The sequence below is a fragment of the Muscardinus avellanarius genome (assembly GCF_963383645.1).
Source record: "Muscardinus avellanarius genome assembly, chromosome: 22".
Taxonomy (NCBI): Eukaryota; Metazoa; Chordata; class Mammalia; order Rodentia; family Gliridae; genus Muscardinus; species Muscardinus avellanarius.
Genome location: NC_137808.1, coordinates 6,389,408 through 6,412,877, shown reverse-complemented (window position 1 = coordinate 6,412,877; position 23,470 = coordinate 6,389,408). Strand labels below are relative to the sequence as shown.

Genomic DNA, 23,470 nt, shown 5'->3' with positions numbered 1-23,470 from the left:
AGGGGGGGCATTTGATCTCCGAGCTACACTCCCTGCCCTGATTTTTATTCTTTTTATTTTGAAACAGGGTCTCACTGAGTTGCAAAGGGCCTAAGTAGCTGAGGCTGTCCAGGAACTGCAATCCTCCTATCTCAGCCTCTCGAATGCTGGGGTGACAAGTGTGCGCCACCACGCCTGGCTTTCCTCTCAATTCCTAAAGCCTCCTCTGTTACCACTTTCCTGATACTTAGAAGATCTAAAATAATTATTACATAACAATGACTTTCCTTTTTTTTTTTTTTTTGGTGAGGACTAAATCCAGGATCTCACAGGTGTTCAACTGCCGAGCTTGTCCAGCCCCCTGTTTTAACCATTCCTAGTTTGAAATTCCACCTTCTAATGCCTTGAAAGGCTCAAGACAGGCAGGGCACTCAGTGCTTCCACCGTCCCCATTTTGGAAATGGAAGGGCTTGCAGAGAAAAGGGGTCTGCTCCGGTCCAGGCTACTCCCTTTTCACGCCCATGTCCCTGTCCCAGAACCTTGGCAGAATCTCCTACTTGACCTGGGGAGGAAAAAAAGAGGGGCTGGCGGAGGAGGAGAGCGGGTTGGAAGTCATTCCCCTCTCCATCCCGTGTCCTAGATGGAGACCCAACTCAGAAACATACTTCAGCTTTTTCCAATATCCAGAAAGGGGCTGAAAGTTTTCGACCATTTCTCTAACTTTAATTGACTAAACCAGAAAACGACACAATGCATCCAAGCCCATGAAACATGCCGTGGAGGTATGTGCAAAGTGACCTCACTGCTGGCAGGACTGAGAGCCTGCTGCCATACCCCACCCGCCTGGCACGGTCCTAATAACAGCACTGAATAATGAACAGCCTGGCGCTTACACCAATAATAAAAGCTTCCATTTATTGAGTGCCTATTATGTGCCAGGAGGTTAGCTAGGTGCATTCCACGAATAACAGCTAATAAGAGTGATATAGCCAGAATCTACTAGACGCTTCTCCTGTGTGTGACTTTACAGTGTGTAGAGCTTTACAACTTTGTAAGGACAGAGACCAGTAATACCAGAAGCCTCCAGGGAAGCAACCTGAGAAAAGTTATTTGCACAGGCTCAAAGTTAGGAAGGGGCTCGGCTGAGAGCAGGCCCAGGCCAGCCTAACTCCAGAGCCCGCTACCATCTGCTTCTGCCCCTCCACGGGCCTGACTCCTCCCACGTCCCCAACGGATCCTCCAGAGGGCCCAATTCCAGCACTAGCTGGTTAGTCTTACCTTCTTGGCCGTTTCAAACTCTAATCCTTCTAGAGCTTCCATGGCCAGCTCGCGCCAATCAGCATCCGTCACGCCCAAGCAAGCGATCTGGTAGGCTTCTTTAAACAGTTTTCTATCCAGGTACTGGTACATTGGAGCTGACTGCAGGGTTTCATCAAAAGGAGAAAAAGAAGATGACTTTCCGAGCAATCGCAAGAGTCGGATTCCAACAAAGCCCGCTTCCAGATGTGTGCAGGGCAGTTGCGGTCATCAGTCGGCACCCTGTCCTCAGCCCGTCCATTCGGCCATCCCCTTACCCCTTCGGGAGGTGAGCCACGCTGCTCTGCGCATGAACTTCCTGCCCATCCTCCCTTCCTCTTTGCTATGCAGACCTGCCTCACCAAAAGATGTCACCTGGAAAGGCTGTGCCTCCCCACCCTATGGAGAATACCTATTCAAATGCCGCCTCTTCTGGAAGCTCCCTGGACCCCTCAAGCTGCCATCCCACCCCGGCGGAAGGAGCTGTGCTCACCTTGATGATGCCCTAACAACACACCTCTTTCCCTCCTGCGGGGCACCCTGGCCTCCTCCACAAGCCCCAGTCTGTTTGCCAAAGGAATAGCCGACATTACTGGGAGGAGGAGTATCTGACTGATCCGAGGGGCTGAGCCTGAGGAAGGGAAGTGTTTTATTCCTGGCTACCAGGAAGGCTCTAGACAAGTCCCCTGGTTGTAGGACCAACCCCGCCTACGCGGTGGAGCTGCCTTATTCTAAGTACCTGTGAACAGGTCCTAATGGCTTTTTAGGTTTACAAAGTGCTTTTGCCCGTCCTAACAGCTCTGTGTAAGTAAGTGACCTTACTCCTTGTCGGGGCCCAGGGGACACAGACTCAGAGGACACAGACCTGGCAAATGAAAAAGCTGAGGCTGGAGTAGGAGGCTGCCGGCCTCCAGGTCCTGTGCTCCTCCCTCCTGCCTCATGTCCTGTGTGTGCATGCATGTGCGTGCGTGCGTGTGTGCGTGGCCACGCATGTGCACACCAGAATGAGTGGGGGCTGGGCCTAGACACCCTTAACAAAAGGCCCTGTCCTTGTGTCAGCCGTCAACGGGCTCCAGGGCAGGCGGCGCCCCTCCTGGATTCCCAGGCAGCGCAGATCAATCAGCCGGTACCTCTGCGCTAATGGTTCCCAAATGTGGGGCTGCAAGTGCTGTTTTCTCCATTTGGGGCCTTTATCTTTGAAACTTCCGGTCCTATTTTTTTAGTTTTCCAGTGAAAGGAAACCTTTTCCCTTTTAAGCCCGCCTGCCCTCCGACAGCAAGACACGGTGCCCCCGAGGGCCTGTGCTTTCTAACAGACTGCCACCGTCCTCTCACCCACCACCAGCGGGTGGGGAGTCACTGCGCTGGAGCCCAGGCCTGGCTCTGCCACAGCCTGCTGCCTCCTGTGGGGTATTAGCCGTCACTGTGTTTAGATGTCCTGGGCTGCCATGGGCCAACAAGCAAGGCTTTGGAAGTGATAAAGCCCTGGGCAAAAGCAGGCACCACCATCCTCCTCTGTGTTCTCACAGCCGCTCCTCCCAGCTCCTAGGCTCAGGTTTCACCAGCTCCTGGAAGATCTCTGCCTCACTCCCCCCCCCTGCCCCCCCAACACACACAATGAACTTTCCTTTCTAAACGCCCTCAGTGAGTACCCTCCATTCCAATTTAGATCTGTTTTGTGGTTTTCTCTGTCTGTAATAAGAAGAAATAATAATAGGAATGTAGCCAGACAAAACCCAAAGATGGGTATCATTAAACCCATTTCAAGCTAGCCGTAGAGGCGCGAGCCTGCAGTCCCAGCTACTCGGGAAACTAAGGCAAGAAGATTGCTTGACCCCCACCCCCAACTGCAAGACTATCCTGAGCAGCATGGTGAGAACCCCTTGGTTTTTTTTTCTCTTGGTGGTACTAGGGATTGAACCCAGGGGCATTCTACCTCCAAGCTACACTGCCAGTCCTATTTTTATTTTGAAACGGAGTCTTGCTAGGTTAGTGAGTCTCACTACTTGCTAAGGCTGTCCTCGAACCTGTGATCCTTGTGTCTCAGCCTCTCAGGTACTAGGATTACAGGTGTGTACCACCATTTCAAAAAAGAAGCTGGGCATGGTGGCAGATGGCTGTAATCCCAGTATTTGGGAGGTTGAAACAGAAGGATCATAGATTTGAGATCAGTGCATGGTAACTTGGCAAGACCCTGACTCAAGATAAAAAATAAAAAGAACTATAGGTATATCTTAGTGGCAAAATGCTCCTGGGTTCAGACCCAGGAGAAAAAGAAAAAGGACCTCAGCTACCCAGGCTTGGTGGTATATGCCTGTAATCCCAGTTCTTGGCAAGCTGAGCTGGGAGGATTGCAGGTTAAAGGCCAGCCTCAGCAGCTCAGCTAGACCCTGTTTTGAAAAAAAAAAAAAAAAAAAAAGTTAAAAGGGTGAGAGTTTATCTCTGAGGTAGAATGTCCCTGGGTTCCATCCACAGTAACACACACCACACACACAAACACACACACACACACGCACACACACACACTCCCTCAGCCAGGACTGGTGGTACATGCCTGAGGCTGAGACAGGAGAATCACAGGTTCAAGGCCAGCCTTAGCTACTTAGCTAGGCCCTGTTTCAAAACAAAAAGGGAGGGGATGACTTTTTTCTAACAAAAAGGGGTGTGGCTCAGAGGTAGAATACTCCTGAGTTCAATCTCCAATATTAAATTAAAAAAAAAAAAAAAAAAAAGAACCAAGAAGCCAGGCGTGGTGGCACACGCTTGTAATCCCAGCATTCAGGAGGCTGAGACAGGAAGATCTTGGTTCGCAGCCGGCCTCAGCTACTTAGTGAGGCCCTCTGCAACTCAGTGAGACCCTGTTTCAAAACAAAGAATAAAAAATAGGGCTGGGGGCAGAGCTTGGAGGTAGAATGCCTCTGGGTCCCAGCCCCAGTATCTCACACACACACACACACACACACACACACACACACACACACACGCCCTAAATAATGAAGGAGGCACTCAGGACACAGCTGGTTTAGATGGAGAGTCAATCCTCAAAGCCAGGGCTCCTCCTCAACTGCAGGACTCTGTCTTGCTGGCTGCCTCCGCAGAGGGACAGGTATGGGAATGAAATGTCCTGACGGAGCATACGCGGGACAGTTACCTGCATGCACTTGCTTGGGAAGCGGTCTGAACGGGAGTTTTCAAGATAAGTTAACTGAATGAGTACCCCAAGCCACACTTCCAGCTCAAATGAAGCCACCCTCCCCGAGCAGCCTGCCGCCCTGCTTGGCAGCTCTGACAAAAGTTCTTGCACAAGATGATGCAAATTGCGAAAGGAAACCAAAACTCCCAAGAGCAGGTCTGGGGCTTTCTCCCCCTCTGGAGGCCTGAGCGCAGAACGGGAGGCGGGAGGCAGCCGACAGATAAGCGGCCTTTGTCCTGGAAGCGCCTTTCCCGACCCTTGGCAGTCCTGGGCTGCTGATCAGCTCTGCAGACTGTGGTCCTGGCGGAGGGAGGCCTGGGGGCACCTTCACTCCCTGGCCGCTGAAGCCAGGGAGCAGCAAGCTGCACTTATTTTTGAGGTCAGGACAGCCATCCTAGGAGCCAACCTTTCTCTAAAGCAGAGCCTGTGTGGCGCAGCTGAGGCAGCGCGGGCTCCAGGCGGATGTGGTACTGGCTCAGGACGTGGATGGGAGCAGATGAGGGCAGCAAGGAAGAGCCCAGGAGCTACGCCTGCCCCGCCTCACGCCACACTCCCACCTCCTCCCTGGTTTTCTTTCCATGTTCTCAGCTCTGGATTCACTACTGTTTCTTGAATAGGAAGAAGGGAATCTCGGGGGCAGTGGGGCTGAGCCGTTTGCCCAGAGACACACCCGTCGCACGTGGAGGAGACAAGGCTTCAGATTCCTGCAGCCACAGCCACGGGGGCCTGACCGGCTCAGGGGAAGAAGTGGGTCCAGCCTGGAGGCCGGCCACTGGAGGGCGGGTGGACTGAGCCTCGCAGAGGGGCGATCTGGAAATATGTGTGAACAGCCCTGGGCCCAGCAGTTTCATTCCAAGAATGTATGCCAATGAGTTACGCTGGGATTGACACAGAGACTTAGGTAGAGGACGCTCGCTGTTTACAAGGGCAAAAGGGCTGTGAACAGCATAACGCCCAACAACACTGGACAAGGCAGGATCAAGGAATCTGTGGAACACCCACTGACGGGATCCAAAGCAGCCATTAAAAACAAAGCTGGAGCCGGGCGCAGTGGGCACGCTTGTCATCCCAGCATTCGGGAGGCTGAGACCTGGAGGATCGCGGTTCGCGGACAGCCTCAGCTACTCAGTGAGGCCCTCGGCAACTCAGTGAGACCCAGTTTCAAAATAAAGAATAAAAACTAGGGCAGGAGGTGTAGCTCAGAGGTCAAATGCCCCTGGGTTCCATCCCCAGACCCGCAAAAAACAAACAAACAAACAAACAAAAAAAAAAAAAAAAACAAAGCAGGAGGCCGGGCGCGGTGGCGCGCGCATCATCTCAGCATTCGGGAGGCTGAGACAGGAGGATCGGGGTTTGCAGACAGCCTCATTACTTAGCGAGGCAATTCACAACTCAGTGAGACCCTGTTTTAAAAATAAAAGGCCTAAAAAATAGGGCTGGGGGTGTGGCTCGGAGGTACAATGCCCCTGGGTTTCATCCTCAGTACTGAAAAAAAAAATTTTTTTAAAAACCCCACATCGCTGGGAGCTGGACATGGTAGTGCAGCCTGCAGTCCCAGGATTTGGAGGCTGACACAGGAGGCTTGCAGGGTTGTGGCCAAGTTCAGCAACTTAGCGTGGCCCTCCCGTACTTAGTGAGACCTTGTTTCAAAATAAGAAATAAAATAGGGCTAGGGGTATAGCTTGGAGATAGAAAATGGCCCCTGGGTTCAACCTCCAGTATCACGATAAAACAAACAAAAACAAAGCTGGGTATGGACTGGAGCGAGCAGGTGTGGTCATAACTAGGCAATTCGCCAGCAGGGATCTTGGGACAGGGGTCGTGCCAGCCAGCCCTGTGCTGGAAGACCACACAAACAGCTACATCCCAGCTCCGTAGTCTGTTACCCAAGGGAAAACAAGCAGAGTGAGCAGGAAGTCTCTATTATTTCTTACAAATAAATGTGTCTATAATCATCTTTATTTTTTGGTTTTTGGGTTGGTTTTTTTTTGGTGCTGGGGGTTGAACCCAGAGGTGTTCTACCCCTGAGCTACGCTACCAGCCCTATTTTATTTTTTGAAACAGGGTCTCACTAAGTTGCAGAGGGCCTCACTAAGTTGCTGAGGCGGCTGCAAACCTGCACTTCTCCCGTTTCAGCCTCCCAAGTACTGGGATTACGCCCAGCTCTATGCTAAGGAAGGACCTTTATTGACATGGATCATGTTTCCTGTAGACTGCGTGAAAAAGCCAGGTTAACTTGTTTAGAGTCAATAATTCACAAAAAGGGATGAGTCTATAATATCTCAGTGTTAGGCTATATCAGCAGATGACATACGGGGCGATAACTAAAACTCTCAATCTCTTATTATGGTCCACTCGGTAGAGCAAGCACAACAAATGTAAGGTTTCATCTTTAGGTAAAAAATCATATATAGACAAAGTCACAAAACAATCCTTAGAGTATGATTTCACTTTTGTTTAAAAATGTTTATCTAGGGGCCGGGACATAGCTTAATGGTAGAATGCTTGCCAAACATGTACAGAGATCGGGGTTGGGTCACCAGGATCAAAAATCAAATTAAAAAAGTTCACATAAAATCATATACTCATAATCATATATCATACGTGTATTATAGACACATATAAAAAGTCTGTGTGGATACATTCTTTTTTTTTTTTTTTTTTTGGTGGTACAGGGGTTCCTGGAAGCCCTTTTACCTCCGGGCTACACTCCCAGACCTATTTTATATTTTTGAAACAGGGTCTCTTACGCCAGGGCGGCTGGCTTCGAACCTGCGCGATCCTCCTGTCTCCGCCTCCCAAGCGCGGGGATTACAAGCGTGCGCCACCACGCCCGGCAGTGTGGATACATTCTAAAACACTAAACTATGATTCTGCCAGGCGTGGTGACGCACACTTGTAATTCTAGTACTTGGGAGGCTGAGACAGGAGGAGTGCAGGTTTGTGGTCAGCCTCAGCCATTTAGCGAGGTTCTCTGCAAATCAGTGAGATTCTGTTTCCAAATAAAACATAGAATAGAGCTGGGGGTGTAGCTCAGAGGTAGAACACCCATGGGTTCAATCTCTGATACTACACACACACACACACACACACACACACACACACACACACACCACAGACAAAAGATTCTCTATGAGGATGGGGTTGTGGGGCTCCGGTGTTTCCCTGGTGTTTGAGTGCTTTGCGACAGCTCTGCAGTGAGCATCATTCACTACGGGAGAAGGGGGCGGCGGGGCAGGTGCGACCAGGCCAGCCGCCACGTGAGCTGTCAGTCTGCATTCTCCTGTCTGTCTCTGACCTCCTACATCCTGTGACTCCATACTCTAGACCCTACTGTTCTTCTCGGCCTCCTTCAGGATCCTAAGAGTGTGTGTGTGTGTGTGTGTGTGTGTGTGTGTGTGTGTGTGTGTGTAATTGGGGATGGAACCCAGGAGCCTTCTCCCTCTAGACTACACGAATAAACTCCCAGAGCTACTTTATATTTCATTTGGAAACAGGGTCTCACTAAGTTGCAGAGAGCCTCACTAAGCTGCTGAGGTTGGCTTCGAACCTGTGCGATCCTCTTGTTTCAGCCTCCCAAGTACTGGAATTACAAGCATGTGCCACCACGCCCGGTTTTTATTTTTCTTTTTTGCAGTACTGGAGATTGAATGCAGAGGGCACTTTACCCTGAGCTAACCTCCAGCCTTTTTTGTGTTTTTTTGCAGGTCTGGGGATGGAACTCAGGGGCATTCTACCTCCGAGCTACACCCCTGCCCTATTTTTTATTCTTTATTTTGAAACAGGGTCCCACTGAGTTGCAGAGGACCTAAGTAGCTGAGGTTGAACGTAAACCATGATCCTCCTGTCTCGGCCACCTGAATGCTGGGATTACAAGTGTGTGCCACCAATGTTTGGCGACCTCCAGCCCTTTTTATTTTTTATTTTGAGGCAGAGTCTCACTGAGTTGCCCAGCCTAGCCTTCAGCTTGCCAGCTCCCTGCCTCAGCCTCCCAGGGGGCTGGGATTACAGGTATGCTCACCATTCTTGGCCTCGGCTGTCCTTTGGGCTCATGGAGCTGAGCCCCACACACTCACTATCTCACACACTCCAGACGTGGGCTCACGCACCCCACTGTGGACTCCCAGCTCCCTGGCTCTCATTAACCCCTGTCTGCTGATCCAGTGCATGCCCTTCCCTGTCTACTAGAAAGGGACTAGAAAGACACATGGTGAAGTTGAGCTGGTTGCCCAGAGACAGAGACACACAAGTTGCAAGGGGCAGGAACTAAAATTCCGATTCCAAGTCCAGAGTGCCTTCTGTGGTATCACAGCTGCCACTCTTCCCTCCCTGCCCCGCCCCCCAGAACCAGCGGGGCCTGGCTTTCCTGCCCCGTCCACACTGAGCGGAGAGGCACCCAGCCTACCTGTGGCACCTCGATGGCAGACATGGAAAAGACGTGAAGGCAGAAGATCTTGGAGCCGTTGTAGCCGACCACGAAACCCTGCAGCTTCTGCTGGTGCACGGGGAACGTGCTGGCCTTGATGTTGAGGTAGCCTCCCCCCGAGAAGCAGAGCATGTCCTCACACTGGGTGTTCCAGGCCACACTGTTGGCGTTGGGTTCCTGAGAGCAGTGCGGGGAGGGACCGATGAGAACCACCCTGCACCTTGGGTCACCCTTCATGAAGTGATGCACCACCCTAAAGACTAAATCACCCTGAACTGCTACCAGCAGGAAGGACACAACGGGAGGAAGGCGGACCAGAAAGAAATGGGCAAAGCCGGGTGTGGTGGCGCACGCTTGTAATCCCAGCATTCGGGAGGCTGAGACAGGAGGATCGCGGTGTTTGCGGACAGCCTCAGCTACTCAGTGAGGCTCTCTGTAACTTGGGGAGACCCTGTTTCAAAATAAAGAATAAAAAATAGGGAGGGGGCATAGCTTGGAGGTCAAATGCCCATGGGTTCCATCCCCAGACCCGCAAAAGAAAGAAAGAAAGAAAGAAAGAGAGAGAGAAAGAAAGAAAGAAAAAAGAGGCATAGGAAGCTGGATGCAGCAGTGCAGGCCTGTAATCCTGGTAACTTGGGAGGCTGAGATAGGAGGATCACAGGTTCAAAGTCAGCCTCAGCAACTTAGTGAGGCTTAGCAATTTTCTTTCTTTCTTTCTTTCTTTCTTTCTTTCTTTCTTTCTTTCTTTCTTCCTTCCTTCCTTCCTTCCTTCCTTTCTTTCTTTTTTTCTTTCTGCAGTACTGGGGATGGAACACAAGAGCATTCTACCTCCAAGCTACACTCCCAGCCCTATTTTTTTTTGTGTGTGTGTGGGGGGGTCTGGGGATGGAACCCAGAGGCATTTGACCTCCAAGCTACACCCCCTGCCCAATTTTTTATTCTTTATTTTGAAACAGGGTCTCACTGAGTTGCAGAGGCCTCACTAAGTAGCTGAAGCTGTCTGCAAACCACGATCCTCCGGTCTCAGCCTCACAAATGCTGGGATTACATGCGTGCGCCACCGCGCCCAGCTTCCAGCCCTATTTTTATTCTTTATTTTTTGAAACAGGGCCTCACTGAGTTGCAGAGGGCCTAAATAGCTGAGGCTGTCCGCGAACCTCCTGTCTCAGCCTCACAAATGCTGGGATTACAAGTGTGCACCACCATGCCCAGCAGCTCTCAGCAACTTAATGAGACCTTGTTTCCAAATAAAAAAATAGGGCTGAGGTTATATAGTCAGAAAAATATAAAGTATCCTGGAGGTAGAAAACTCCTGGGTTCCACCCCCAGTACCACAAAAAAAAAATAAAAATAAAAATAAATAAATAAAATACAAAGGCAAACTCCTCTATGCACTGGCACACTATGGGAATTTTTGAATAAGCAGAACTTGTGAAAAAATTATTTCCCCCCATATGTTAATAATTTCATCATAAACAGAAAAGCAGAAAAGCAGGATTTCACTTCTGTTGAAGAACAGATCAGAGCCAGGTATGTGGCACGTGTTTCTACTCCCAGTACTTGGGAGGTTGAGACAGGAGGATCACAAGTTCAAGGCCAGCCTCAGCAACTTAGTAAGGCCCTGTTTCAAAATAAAAACAAAAACTAGGGCTGGGGTCTAGCTCAGAGGTAGAATGCCCCTGGGTTTCCCCAGTATCACGGGAGGGTGGGGGGATAGATATGAAGAGGACCGAGTAGGATATATTTATTCCTAAGGAAGAGGACTGAGTAGGATATATTTATTCCTAAGGATTAACAGTGACTGTCTCTGGGTGGGTGCAACTGTGGGTGCTTTTCATTTTGTTTGCCTGAAATTTTTTTGTCATGACTGACTATTATTTTTTAGGAGAAGAAAGGCACAGTGAGTTCTTTTGCAAATTAGAAAATAATACACTGTCTCTGCGTTTACGATTCACAGTGTAAAAACACAGTCACCCTGGGGGGTACCCTGCCCCATTCCTGTTCTACTCAGCCCTGGAGCCCCAAGGTCCATGAATTACTATAATGATTAAAAAACACAGCTGTTTTCATGTAGAAGGTGCAGTGAGACCGGGACTGGCCAGGCCCCTGGCAGGGCGGGGCCCACATCCGGCTTCCACCAAGCACCAGTGCGGGCTCTGTAGGAGCCACTGGCGGAGTGCGGGCAGGGGTGGCGACAAGGGCCACTCTGCCTCCCTGAGCCAGGCGCCTGTGGCAATGGTGTGAGGGAGGGGCCACGAGTTCCATTTAGAGACGAGGAGAGCTGAGGCTCAGAGAGGCTCACTGTTGCTCGAGATCACCCAGCAAGTGCGGTGAGCAGGCTCCACAGGTCACGAAGGCGAGGGCTGTCCACTGTCCCTCCCCTAAACCACTCTGCTTCCTCCGTGATGGGCTGACGGTAGCTGGGGTCACCTACGGGCTCGGGGCAGCTGGAACCCCGTGTGACTGACAGCAGCTCCTAGCTGCTGTGAAGGCGGAGGAGGGCACTGGGAGGGCACGGGCTCTGCGTGTCACTGGGAAGCCTGCAGGGAGGAGGAGCCAGCCAGGAGCTGATCTGACCTTGGGGTATTCACTCTAGCAAAGTGCCAGAGGGAGAGGCAGAGTGGCCTGGACCCAGCAGAAGCGGGGCACGCAGCCTTCGGGCTTTCTTCTCCAGGGACACACTTCCCTAGCCACGGCACCAACCCTGCATAAACAGCGCCTAGTGCCCCAGCGCTCCAAACCGTTCCCATTCTGTTGGCTCGCAGGGCACCCTGTGACGTAGTAGGGGGTGTCCCCGCCCATCCTCCCCTCCTGATCCTGCTTTTTCACTGTGCCTTGGGTGGCGCGTCCAAGCAGGCAGGCCTCACAGTGGACATGTGAGGAGGCGTTAGCTGCCCGCCTCCCTGGCAAGGAAACCAGCCAGCTGAGGCTGTCCAGGCCTGAGGTCCAGGAGGGGCGGCTGGGGCCGGGCCCTGTATACTTCCCGGCCTGGGCCAGAGGGGGAGCGGCCTGCAGGCCGGGCAGCTGGACGGAAGCACTCATCAAAGGACCCGCCTGGGGACTTCACCTGAAAGAGAAGCTCCTTGGTGTGTATGTCATACACCAGGCACGTGTCGTTCTCGTCCACCACGGCCAGCTTGTTCCGGGAGGCACTCATGTCCAAGCAGCGCACGGCCGTGGCCTGCTTCAGCAGGACAATGGGGAAGAGATTGTCCACAAAGATCTTCAGGATCTGGCGAAATTGCAGAGAGAAAGTGTGAGTCACCATGGCAACCAGACCCTGGAACACTGCCAGGCTTTTGGAGTCCCATGTGTTCTACAAGAACAACTCCCACTAACTCCACAGAAGCTCTGTGTGGAGAAAAGGACTCATTAGAAGAAAGAAAAGGGGGTGGCTTATCCTCAGGAGACCAGAAATGTGGTTCAGCGGAGGTCACTGAGGTAATGACAGGCCTGAGAAACGCCAAACCCACTTCAGTGTCTGCTTGGACTGGATTTGTTAATGACATTACTCAGACTGCCGGGGCAGGGGAGACTGTTTTGCAAAGATGTGAGTCCCAAACGAACACAGAAGAGGCTACTATAAACACTCACAAGACAGCTGGCATAAAGTAATGACGGTGCTAGTGATGGCAGTTACCATTTACTGACCTCCCTGCTTTTAAGAGCCCTGTGAAAAATGCAGGGTTATTCTCATATGGAAATCCTGAGCCTCAGGTGAAGTGACTTAGCCAGGGTCACGTGGCTCAAAAGCAGCTAAGAAAGAACATGACCCCAGGTTAACTTGACCCGGCAGGCCACGCTCAGCCTCCCAGGCGACGGCTGACCAGCAGGGCTAGGCCCCCACTTTGCTTTTGCTCTTTGACAGCTCCCACCAATCCCATGCTCTGTAACTTCCGTCCCCAGCAAAGACCTGACAAGCCTCAGCCACGGCCATCTGCTACACAGCTTGGCTCTCGGGCTAATGCAGTTATATTTTCACTTTCAAATTTCTATGTAGCCCACATAGAACTTTTATTTTGAGCAAAGAATACATACCACACACCCCCAAATCTCAACGGTCTGTAACTATGTTCCCACAACTTTTCCCAAAGGGCCAATGTGCTCATAGCACCTAGTAAAGTCCCGAGGAGCCAGCACTGTCTAGGACACAGGCTGGTGCACACTGATAATCCATCCACTGCCCTAATAGGGCTCTGACCCGAGTACCTGCCCCTGCCTCCCTCCCCAGCAATCCACTAAAGCTGCGTCCTAACAAATCTCCCAGCTTCTGGGTGACCTTAAGCCCACTAATCCACTGTACGTGCGGCCCAGGGACCGGGCCGTGGTGCCAACTCTGCAGAGCACAAGCGTGCCATGAGTTTGAGGGCCCTGCACCTCTGGCCCCAGGCTGTCCTTGCAAAACATTCCCAGTGGCCCTCCAGTGCAGCGCGCCCTTCCCTGCCCACCTAGGTCACTGAAGACCAGCTCCCTGTGTCTGCAAGCAGATGAGCAGCCCACAGGAGACAAGAGGGACACTCACCTGCCCATTCTTCAGGCCTACTAGCAGACCTTCCCGGCCGGAAGGGCCACCGATCACCTTGATGTAGCGAATGAGAGACTCCATCTGCCACTCCCGCTCCTTCACTCCGCTGAACGACAGGCACTGCAGCCTCTTCTCCTGGAAAGCAAACCCCCCGGCGTTACACGAGCAGCCCAAGGCAGGAGTGCTCCCCGCCCCCAAGGCATCTTCCCCACCGGCAACACGCGCACCTACACTACACATTCGGCATCCACCCAGCCCCACCTGGCCCTCGAGAGGACGTGAATCCTTGCACACCCGCCCCCTGGAGCGCCACTTGGTCTCCCGTCTTCAACCTGGACCTCCATAGCCAGAGCCAGAACCCAAGCACAGCCTCGCCTATGATTTGTGGCCCTTCTAAACAGCCGGAGGTTCTAGACGCATAAGACTGATCAAACTGCTTTGCACAATGGTGATTCTCAGAGGACTTCTTTGATTGTATCACTTGCAACAGGCCTGAGTGGGAACCTAATCCACCTCTACTAGGTTTCTCTCTAAGTCTTTCCAAACTTCTCTTGGCACTGACCTAGATACTTTCTGGATAAATTGAGAAATCCTTTTCTGTGAAAAAAAAAAAAATCCCTCAGAAAGTAAAACGTCCTTAATTACCAAGTTGATGCCCATTTTATAGTATGTGATTATCAAAAAATTGTTTGTTTCTGGGGCACCAAGTTTTTTTGGGGGGTACTAGAGGTTGAACCCAGGAGCTACCTACTCAGCTCTTTTATTTTGAAACAGGGTCTCACTAAGTTACTAAGAGTCTAAGTTGCTGAGGCTGGCTTTGAACCTTTGATCCTCCTGTCTCAGCTTCCCAAGTATTGGAATTACAGGCATGTGCCACCATGCTGGGCCCAAGTTATGATTTCAGTGGTTAAAATGTATCTAATCCTAGTATGACAAAATGCTTCTGCAAAAAAAAAAAAAAAAGTATTCTTTAGTTCATACACCATGTCTTTCTAGTAGCGACTAATTCATCTAGTTACCAGTACAGTGGAAGCCAATGATCAGCCACTGAGTTTAGTGGAAAGGACATGTTTTCTACTGATTAATTTTTCTGTGTCTGTGTGTGTGTGTGTGTGTGTGTGTGTGTGTGTGTGTGTGTTACTGGGGATGGAACCCAGGGGGCATTCTACCTTTTAGTTATACCCCCAGCCCTAATTTTATTTTTCATTTTGAAATAGGGTCTCACTGAGTTGCAAAGAGCCTCACTAAGTAGCTGAGGCTATCCTTGAACCGCGATCCCCCTGTCTTAGCCTCCCAAATGCTGGGATTACAAGCGTGGGCCACCACACCTGGCTTATCTACCAACCAGTTTTAAAACCATAGATCTAACCGTATCCCCGGGGTGAGCATGAAGCAGGTCTGCCTGACCTCTGCACAGTCTGCTGCCCACCTGGCAGAGGATGATGTGGTCGGCACACACCACCAGAAGGTTGCACTCAAACTTCTTGGCAATCTTCTCCTTCACCCGGTAATGCATGTCTGAGGAGTCATCCGAATACAACTCATAGATGAGAATTTTCTCTGGCAGCTGGATCGCTAATCGATTTTTGTAGATGGCAATTTTCTTGACAAGCTCTTTGCATTTAATCCGAACTGTCAAAGGGAAAAAAAAAAATCAGGCTCTAGCAAAAGGTTGTTAAGTAAGGTAGAAGGCAGAGAAATTAAAAGCTATCATTTACTTAATGCTACTGGCAATTAAAGTGAGATACTCTCATTAAAAATTCTTTATGGAGTGCTTAATATGTACAATCAGCTCTGCTGAGCACTGGATCCAAAGTTGTACACAATACAGTCTTTGTGGTCCGAAGCTCACAACAGTGCTGCTCCCAGCACTGGTCAGTATGGATCTCAACTCCCACGCAGCATCAGTGGCCCGAGGACCAGCCTCGCACCTGCGCGGCCGGTCTCTCCTCCGGCCACTGCCCACCCTAGACCTGAACAACAGGGAGCACATGCCGTTCCTGGGACACACTGGGCTCTGCCTGGCTACAGGTCAACAGGAAAAACTGTCCCTGAAGGGCCACTGCCGAGCTGCCGAGGCGCCACACACCCTCACAGCTGGTGTCTTCCACACAGGCAGCCACTCTCAAGTGGGCTGACCGAAGCCAGTGTGAACCTCAAGACGACGCCCAATCCCAGTCCCTGGGCAAAGCGCTCACAGTGTGCTGTGGCTCACACTTCTGGGTGTGAACACAGAAGATGGGGGGGGGGGAGAGAGAGAGAGAGAGAGAGAGAGAGAGAGAGAGAGAGAGAGAGAGAGAGAGAAAGGGAAAGAGAGCACGAGCATGCGCACATATATCTTTCATATCTTTCTTTCACTGGTGCTGGGGATTGAATCCAGGGGCATTCTACCTCTGAGCTACAGCCCCAGCCTTATTTTTTATTTTGAAACAGGGTCTCCCTAAGTTGCTGAGGGCCTTACTAAGTTGCTAAGGCTGGCCTCAAACTGCAATCCTCCTGCCTCAGCCTCTCAATGACTGCAATTAAAGGTGCTTATGCCACCATAGCTGGACGAACATGCTTTCAAGTATGTAATCCCAGTACTTGGTTGGGAGGCTGAGACAAGATAGTTGCAGTTTCAAGGACAGCCTCAGCAAGTTGTGATGAGACTCTTATCAACCCAGCGAGACCCTGTTTCCAAATAAGAAATAAAATCATGCTAGGGTGTAGCTCAAAGATAAAAAGCCTCTGGGTTCAATCCCCAGTACTCCCCCCCATGCACACAAAAGCCAAGGAGAAAGCTCAGTGTGGTGGCACATGCCTGTAATCCCAGTACTTGGGAGGTCACAGGTTTACAGCCAGCCTCAGCTATTCAGTGAGGTCTCCGCAACTTAGTGAGACCTGGTTTTAAAATAAAAAATAAGCGAGCGTGGTGGCGCATTATTGTGATCCCAGCATTCGGGAGGCTGAAACCGGAGGATTGCGGTTCGCGGACAGCCTCAGCTACTTAGTGAGGCCCTCTGCAACTTAGGGATAAGACCCTGTTTCCAAAAAACGAATAAAAAGATAGGGGGCAGGGGGTGTAGCTCGGAGGTGGAATGCCCCTGGGTTCCATCTTCAGACCCACAAATAAAATAAAATAAAATAAGAAATAGAAAATAAATAGTGCTGGGGTTGAAGCTCAGAGGCAGAACGCCCCTGGTTTCAATCCCCTTACCACCCCCCCAGACATAGCCAAGGAGAAACATTTCCTTGCCACTCCTGCCGCTGTCACGGCTCTCTCGGCCTGTCCCTCCTCCCGTGTGCTGGGGCAGAGGCGGCACCTCTCCCGTACCTTTCTGCTCAGTGATCAGGTGCTGCACGATGACGTCCGTCATGCTATCCCTGTAGGCATACCGATCCTTGTACAGCCCATGGACCGTGCTGAAAATAAGCTGATAGAAGGAAACAGTGCCATCCTGGCAGCCTACCACCTGCGGGGAGAGAGTGCCGTCAACTGCCAGCTCTGCAGGGAAACAGGGCACCTCCCAAGTGTCCAGAGCGAACACCAGTCATCTACGTGGCTGACGTGGCTGCGGCCCTGCACGGCCAGCCTCTCCTCCTTACCACATAGTTGGAGTCAGGCTTCACTTTACACGTCCACACCCACGAGTTCTGCTCCCCCACAGTCCCGAGCCGCACGCCATCCTTGGTGAAAAGGGACACTTGCTTGTCTGAGCCCCCCAGCAAAATGTACTCCCCTTTAGTAAAATAGCTGATACAGCAGGGGTCAAAGTTCAGTGAGCGATCCTTCCCGATCTGAGGAAAGAGAACACGAGCCAAGGGAAAACTGTGACTGACTCCATCATAATCAAACCACCACCAAGGGCTTCTCCTACAAGCTTTTACTTTTTTATTTAGTAGTGGAGGTTGAACTCCAGAGGCACGCTACCTCTGAGCTACACCTCCAGCCCTATTTTTATTTTTGAAACAAGGTCTCGGTGAGTTGCTGAGGGACCTTGCTAAGTTGCTGAGGCTAGCCTTGAACCTGTAATCCTCCTGTCTCACTCAGCCTTCTGACCAGGGGAAGCCTGGAAGAGAGGGGAGAGTCGGCTGCCTCTTGCCTTCCACTACGAACACGGTGCTCTCTGCACCCAGACCACCCTACTCCTCCCAGCCACATCCTGGACTCCTAGAGTCAGCAGCATTTCCTGCAGGCGACCTAACTGTCCAGAAGTGGGCCTTAGCTCCTCACCCGGCCCGGAGGCTGGGTGGGCTTTCTCCCTGAGAGAAAGCTGGGCTTATTCAGTCTAGAAGACTGTCCTCGAGCCGGGCGTGGCGGCACGCTTGTCATCCCCGCGCTTGGGAGGCGGAGACAGGAGGATCGCGCTGGTTCGGAGCCAGCCTCGCTGGCTTAGGAGACCCTGTTTTCAAATATAAAAATATAAAATAGGTCTGGGAGTGTAGCCTGGAGGTAGAAGGGCTTCCAGGAACCCCAGTACCACCCCCCCAAAAAAAAAGAAAGAAAAGAAAAGAAAAGAAAAGAAAGAAAGAAAGAAAGAAAGAAAGAAAGAATAAAAAATAGGGCACGGATTGTAGCTCAGAGGTTGAATGCTCCTGGGTTCCATCCCCAGAACTGAAAAAAAAAAAAAAAAAAGACTGTCCTACTTCTGTTTATAATAATTCTTTTGAGATATAATTGATATACCATACAATTCACTCATGTAGAGTGGACAATTCAACTGTGTGTGTGTGTGTGTGTGTGTGTGTGTGTGTGTGTGTGTGTGTGTGTGTTACTGGGGATAGAACCTAGGGCCATTCTACCTCTGAGCTACATTCCGAGCCCTATTTTACTCTTTATTTGGAAACTGGTGCTAAGTTGCCGAGGGCCTCACAAGTTGCTGAGGCTGGCCACAAACCTGCAACCCTCCTGTCTCAGCCTCCCAGGTACTGGGATTACAAGTGTGCACTATGTTACCCAGCTCTCGATGACTTTCAATGTAGTTACGTAGCTGGGCAATCATCACCACCGCCTAATTCCAGAACATTCCCATCACCCCAAAAAGAAATACCAGACTAGTATTCAATCCTCATCCCTTCCTCTCTTCACTCCTGGTATCTGCTAACCTACTTTCTCGGTGTATCAATTGCCGATTCCGGACTTTTCATCTATATGGAATCATACAACAGGTGACTTTGAATGTCTGGTTTCTTCCATTCCACTGTATATATAGATGTGCATGTTTTATTCTTTTTCATTATGAATTGCTGAGCCACATGACTTTATGCTTAGCCTTTTGAGGAACTACCATACTTTTTCAAAGCGACCGCACCATTTTATATTTGCACTTGTAGGGTATTAATGATTCTAATTTCTCCATCCTAGTGGCCATAAAGTGGCAGCTCACTGTGGTTTTGACTTTTATGTCTCTGACAGCTAAAGATGTTGAGCATCATTTCCTGTGTTTACTGACCACAGATCCTTCACCCATTTTTCAGCTGGGCTATTTGTCTTTTCATAACTGAGTTGTAATAGTTCTTTGTATATTCTAAATATATGTCCTTTTCTTTGCAGTACTGGGAGTTGAATCCAGGGGCATTCTATCTCCGAGCTACACCCCCAGTCCTGTTTTTATTCTTTATCTTGAAAGAGAGTCTCACTAAGTTGCAGAGGGCCTATGTACCTGAGGCTGACCATAAACCCGTGATCCTCCTGTCTCAGACTCCTAGGTATGGGGATTACAAGTGTGCACCACCACACCCTGCTGACATGTCCCTTTAAAATCTATGATTTGAGCTGGGCATGGTGGCACATGCTTGTAATCCCAGCATTTGGGAGGCTGAGACCAGAGGATCATGGTTCGTGGACAGCCTCAGCTACTTAGTTAAACCCTCTGCAATTTAGTGAGACCCTGTTTCAAAATAAAGAATAAAAAATTGGGCAGGGGGTGTAGCTCGGAGGTCGAATGTCCCTGGGTTCCATCCCCAGGCCTGCAATAAATAAATAAATAAATAAATAAGTAAATAAATAAGCAAAATAAAATAAAATATATAATTTGCAAACTTCTCTCCCTTTCTGTGGGCTGTCTTTTTCCTCTCTTCGTGGTATCTCCTCAGCTTTTGGGATGAAGGTCAAACTCCTGAACTCGGCCTTCAAGATCCTCTGCTCAGCCAAAACCTCTTGCAGTTTCCCAAGTGGCTCGCGCCCTCAGGCCTCCATGTGAGTGCTCCCGCTGGAGCAGTCCTCCTGCAGCGACAGCCAGAAACTGCACCAACCGTACAACAAACACCTGAAGACACCGAGGGCGACCAAAGCAGCAGAAATTGGAGGCACAAGCGCAGGTGGAAGGCAGGAGCTGCACTTAGGTGAGCGTCGCATTAAAAGAACAAGAAGTCTGCTCGAGGACAGCCCTTGACATCACCAACGCGAGGTGAGCACAAGAGGTAGGGGGAGTACAGCAGCCGGAGAGTGAGGTGGGAGAGCCGAGCAAAGAGACAAAAGAGAAGCAGAGGGAGCGGCTACATTCTGCACACAACTGCTGCGCGTCCAGAAGCCTCGCGCTGCCACGCGCGGCGCAGGTGTCAAGAGACCGAGATAAAGCTGAAGAGCTGCATGAGACCGCGGTGGCTGCCCGCCTCTGAACGCTTGCACTCTGAATGTCGAGGAGCGGAGTAAACGCCCGGCTCACCCACACGTACGTCACCGCTATCGCCAGAGAAACACGAGACGAGTCTCAAAGCGCGTTCACAACGTTCTGAATGCCATCCACATTTCGACGTAGCAAGAAAATGTGAAGCATATTTCAGAGAAAAGACAACTAGCGAAGACTATCCCGAGGTGACCCAGAGGTTAGAATTAGCAGGCGAGAGCCAGGTGTGGTGGCGCACGCTTGTAATCCCAGCACCCGGGAGGCTGAGACAGGAGGATCGCAGCCTCAGCTACTTAGTGAGACCCTGTTTCCAAATAAAGTATAAAATAGGTCTGGGGGAGCCGGGTGAGGTGGCGCACGCTTGTGATCCCAGCATTCAGGAAGCTGAGACCGAAGGATCACGGTTCGAGGACAATCTCAGCTGCTTAATGAGGCCCTCCGCAACTTAGTGAGACCCTGTTTCAAATTAAAGAATAAAAAATAGGGCTGGGGGTGTCGCCGCTCAAAGGTAGAATGCTCCTGGGGTTCAATACCCAGTTTTTTTTTTAAAAAAAAAAATGTTTTTCCATTTAAAATGAGAAGTACAAAATTCATTATTCAATTATAGCTTTTAAAGGGGTCATAAAAAGACTAATCTGATATTCTAATATAAATTCTGACACCAACCTTTGTGGGCTCCAAATCAGGCTTGACCACAGACTTGTGCCCTTGAGCAAATTTCTGAACTTCTCTGTGCCTTAATATCCATATATACAAATTTGTGATGTTAATGACATCAATCTCTCAGGTTTGTGCAAGGATTAGAAAAAAAAATTAATCCTATGAAGAGTGCACACAATGGCCTGGAACATTTTAAGGGCCAAAAAACATACACATTTTACCTTAGCTTAATACAAAGTTTGAATCTGATTTACTTCAATATCCTATATTTAATTTTAAACCTTCCCAAAGTAAAAAGACCCTTACCTACCAGGAAAACAATTTTATTGTCCCAAACAAGTTGGGAGTTACCGATCTCAGGAGACTACAGTTACTTATCATTCAAAAACTCTGGAGCTGGAGGTGGGGGCGCACACTTGTCATCCCAGTACTTGAGAGGCTGAGACAGGAGGAGCACAGGTTCGAAGCCAGCTTCAGCTACTTAGCGAGGTCCTCTGCAACATAGTGAGACCCGGTTTCCAAATAAAGAATAAAAATAGGGCTGGGGGTGTAGCTCGGAGGTAGAATGGTTCCATCCCCAGTACCACACACACACACACACAACTCTGGAGCGGCATACACACACATACACACACACACACACACACACACACACACACACACACAACTCTGGAGCGGCATATGTGGGACATTTCCATGTCCGACCCTGTTGAGCTCCATTTTAGGGTCACTATTGCAACCAGACTCCATTCCCTCAGTTCAGTGTGGTTACTTGCTCATAGGAGATGCCACTTGCCATTCGTATACCTAGTTCCTGGTATACGAAAGCCACACCATTTATTGGTGGACCAATATGTACTGTGGAATGATGATGTACATACACTGATATATGAAAAGACAGGGCCTGGAAAACTAGATCCCACATCAGTAAAGTATGGGCTTTGGGAAACTGGCCACTGGAAACTGAGAAAACCCTTTATTGTCTACTGTGGGGAGCCATTAAGGCCGTCCCCTGGATCGGTGTCTCTGACTCAGCTGACTGTCCTTCGCCCAGAGTCAACAAGGTTTGGGGTTATGGAAAGTTCAGAGAGGTCTGAGAGAGGATCAGGTGGTGCTGACACGAGGGCACTGATAGGCCTATCTGTAATGTGTGTGTTTTGTGTTGGTCTTTATTGTATTCTGGTGGTGGTAGCACGCGAATGTTGATGGACCTGTAGCTGTGTATAAAATACCTCTGGAAAAACATCAGGGTCAATGCAATAAAGATGAGATTGACCCAGAAGTTGCATTGGCCAGGAGTGTCGGCGCGATAGAGAATACTGACCCAGGCATAGTCGTCGACCCATAGGAAATATTGACCCATGGACAAGGATCGACCAGTAGAAAGAGTAAGCTGGCGGCTCCCCCACGTTAGAATTAAAAATTCTTCATCCTCACGCCTCTCTTCAGAACCCGTACTCTTGCCGGCTGGCTCCGGCAGTCTACCACCTTTATCTTATCTTTACTCTAAAAACAAATGAACAGGCAGGTGTGGTGGTGTGCACCGTGATCCCAGGACGTAGGAGACTGAGACAGGACAATCTCAGGTTCACAGGCACCCTCAGCAACTAGGCGAGGCCCTTTGTAACTTAGCTAGACCCTGTTTAAAAATAATAATAATAAAATAAGGATGGGGTGCAGCTCAGAGGCAGAATGTCCCTGAGCAATATCCTTATATCTATGGATATATCACTAAGACAGGGCTGGGAGAAATGGCCCAAGCTGGGGTCTGCACACCTGAGCCTTCCTCCCCTGCCTTCTGGCATGAGTGCTCTGAGGATCACGGAGGCAGTGAAGCAGGAGATCACTCACTCATCACGCTGGATTTCTGTCGGCACGGCTGTGGTACGTAATCCATACCCACTACCTCACTTTAACCCTTGACATTTCCTTCCAAATGACGTGACAGCCTATTAACAATTGCTTTGTACTTTACCCTTCATGGGAATTTAAAAAGAAAGTTCTGAAACAGAAATCTGACGGTGCCGCTCAGTCCCTGCCATGTGAACACTGATGGAACGCGACGCTCGAGTTCGTTCACGCATTCTGGTCCTTTGCAATCATGTCCCATCTTCCTCTCCAGCTCCATCTTTAGTCCACAAACTCTGGTATCTGGTCCCCTCAAGAACTCACTGTCCTCATCCTCTGCCTGAAACACCACTCCCAACGTCCTCTGCCTGGAAAGCTCCCGCTCGCTCCAGGGTCACCTGAACAAGATCTCGCCTTCCCACCAGGCGGTGGGCGATGCCCCCTTCCTCTGTGTCCCCCCGGCGGCTCTCTGTGGTCCCTGCTATGTCATGCATCGCACCACACCGGACTGTTGGCTCTCGAGCGTGTCACCAGGACGTGCCGTGCGCGCTGACGGTGCGCAGGCTATCGCTTACGCCTCTGCGTCAGCAGCTCCTCCGTGCTGAGGCTGGCTAAGGAGGATGCTCAGAAACACTGGCAGGATGAATAAAAGCAAACAGGAAGGAAGTCCTGACTGCGAGCTAGACTTTGTCGCTGCTGCTGGGAATGGAACCCAGGGCTTCACACAAACTAGGCAAGCGCTCATCACTAAGCTTTATCCCCAGCCCCAAGACCTAGACTGTATGTGTGCATGTATGTGTGCATGCATGCATGCATGCATGTGTGTGTGTTGGGAGTACTGGGGATAGAACCCAGGGGCATTCTACCTCTGAGCTACACCCCTAGCCATATTTTATTCTTTTATTTTGAACAAGGTCTCACACAGTTGCAGAGGGC

General features: G+C 50.3%; 1 protein-coding gene across 1 annotated transcript in view; it reads right to left on the bottom strand.

The window, feature by feature from the left end:
- Window positions 1-23,470, bottom strand: part of IFT122 (intraflagellar transport 122) — a gene marked incomplete at both ends in the record, with an annotated part of 79,502 nt that overhangs the window by 26,438 nt on the left and 29,594 nt on the right. The window contains 7 exons of the mRNA XM_080718168.1: window positions 1,258-1,398; window positions 8,873-9,070; window positions 11,961-12,125; window positions 13,416-13,553; window positions 14,848-15,050; window positions 16,732-16,870; window positions 17,004-17,195. Of these exons, the coding sequence (XP_080574294.1) occupies window positions 1,258-1,398; window positions 8,873-9,070; window positions 11,961-12,125; window positions 13,416-13,553; window positions 14,848-15,050; window positions 16,732-16,870; window positions 17,004-17,195 (1,176 nt within the window). The remainder of the gene's footprint in view (window positions 1-1,257; window positions 1,399-8,872; window positions 9,071-11,960; window positions 12,126-13,415; window positions 13,554-14,847; window positions 15,051-16,731; window positions 16,871-17,003; window positions 17,196-23,470) is intronic.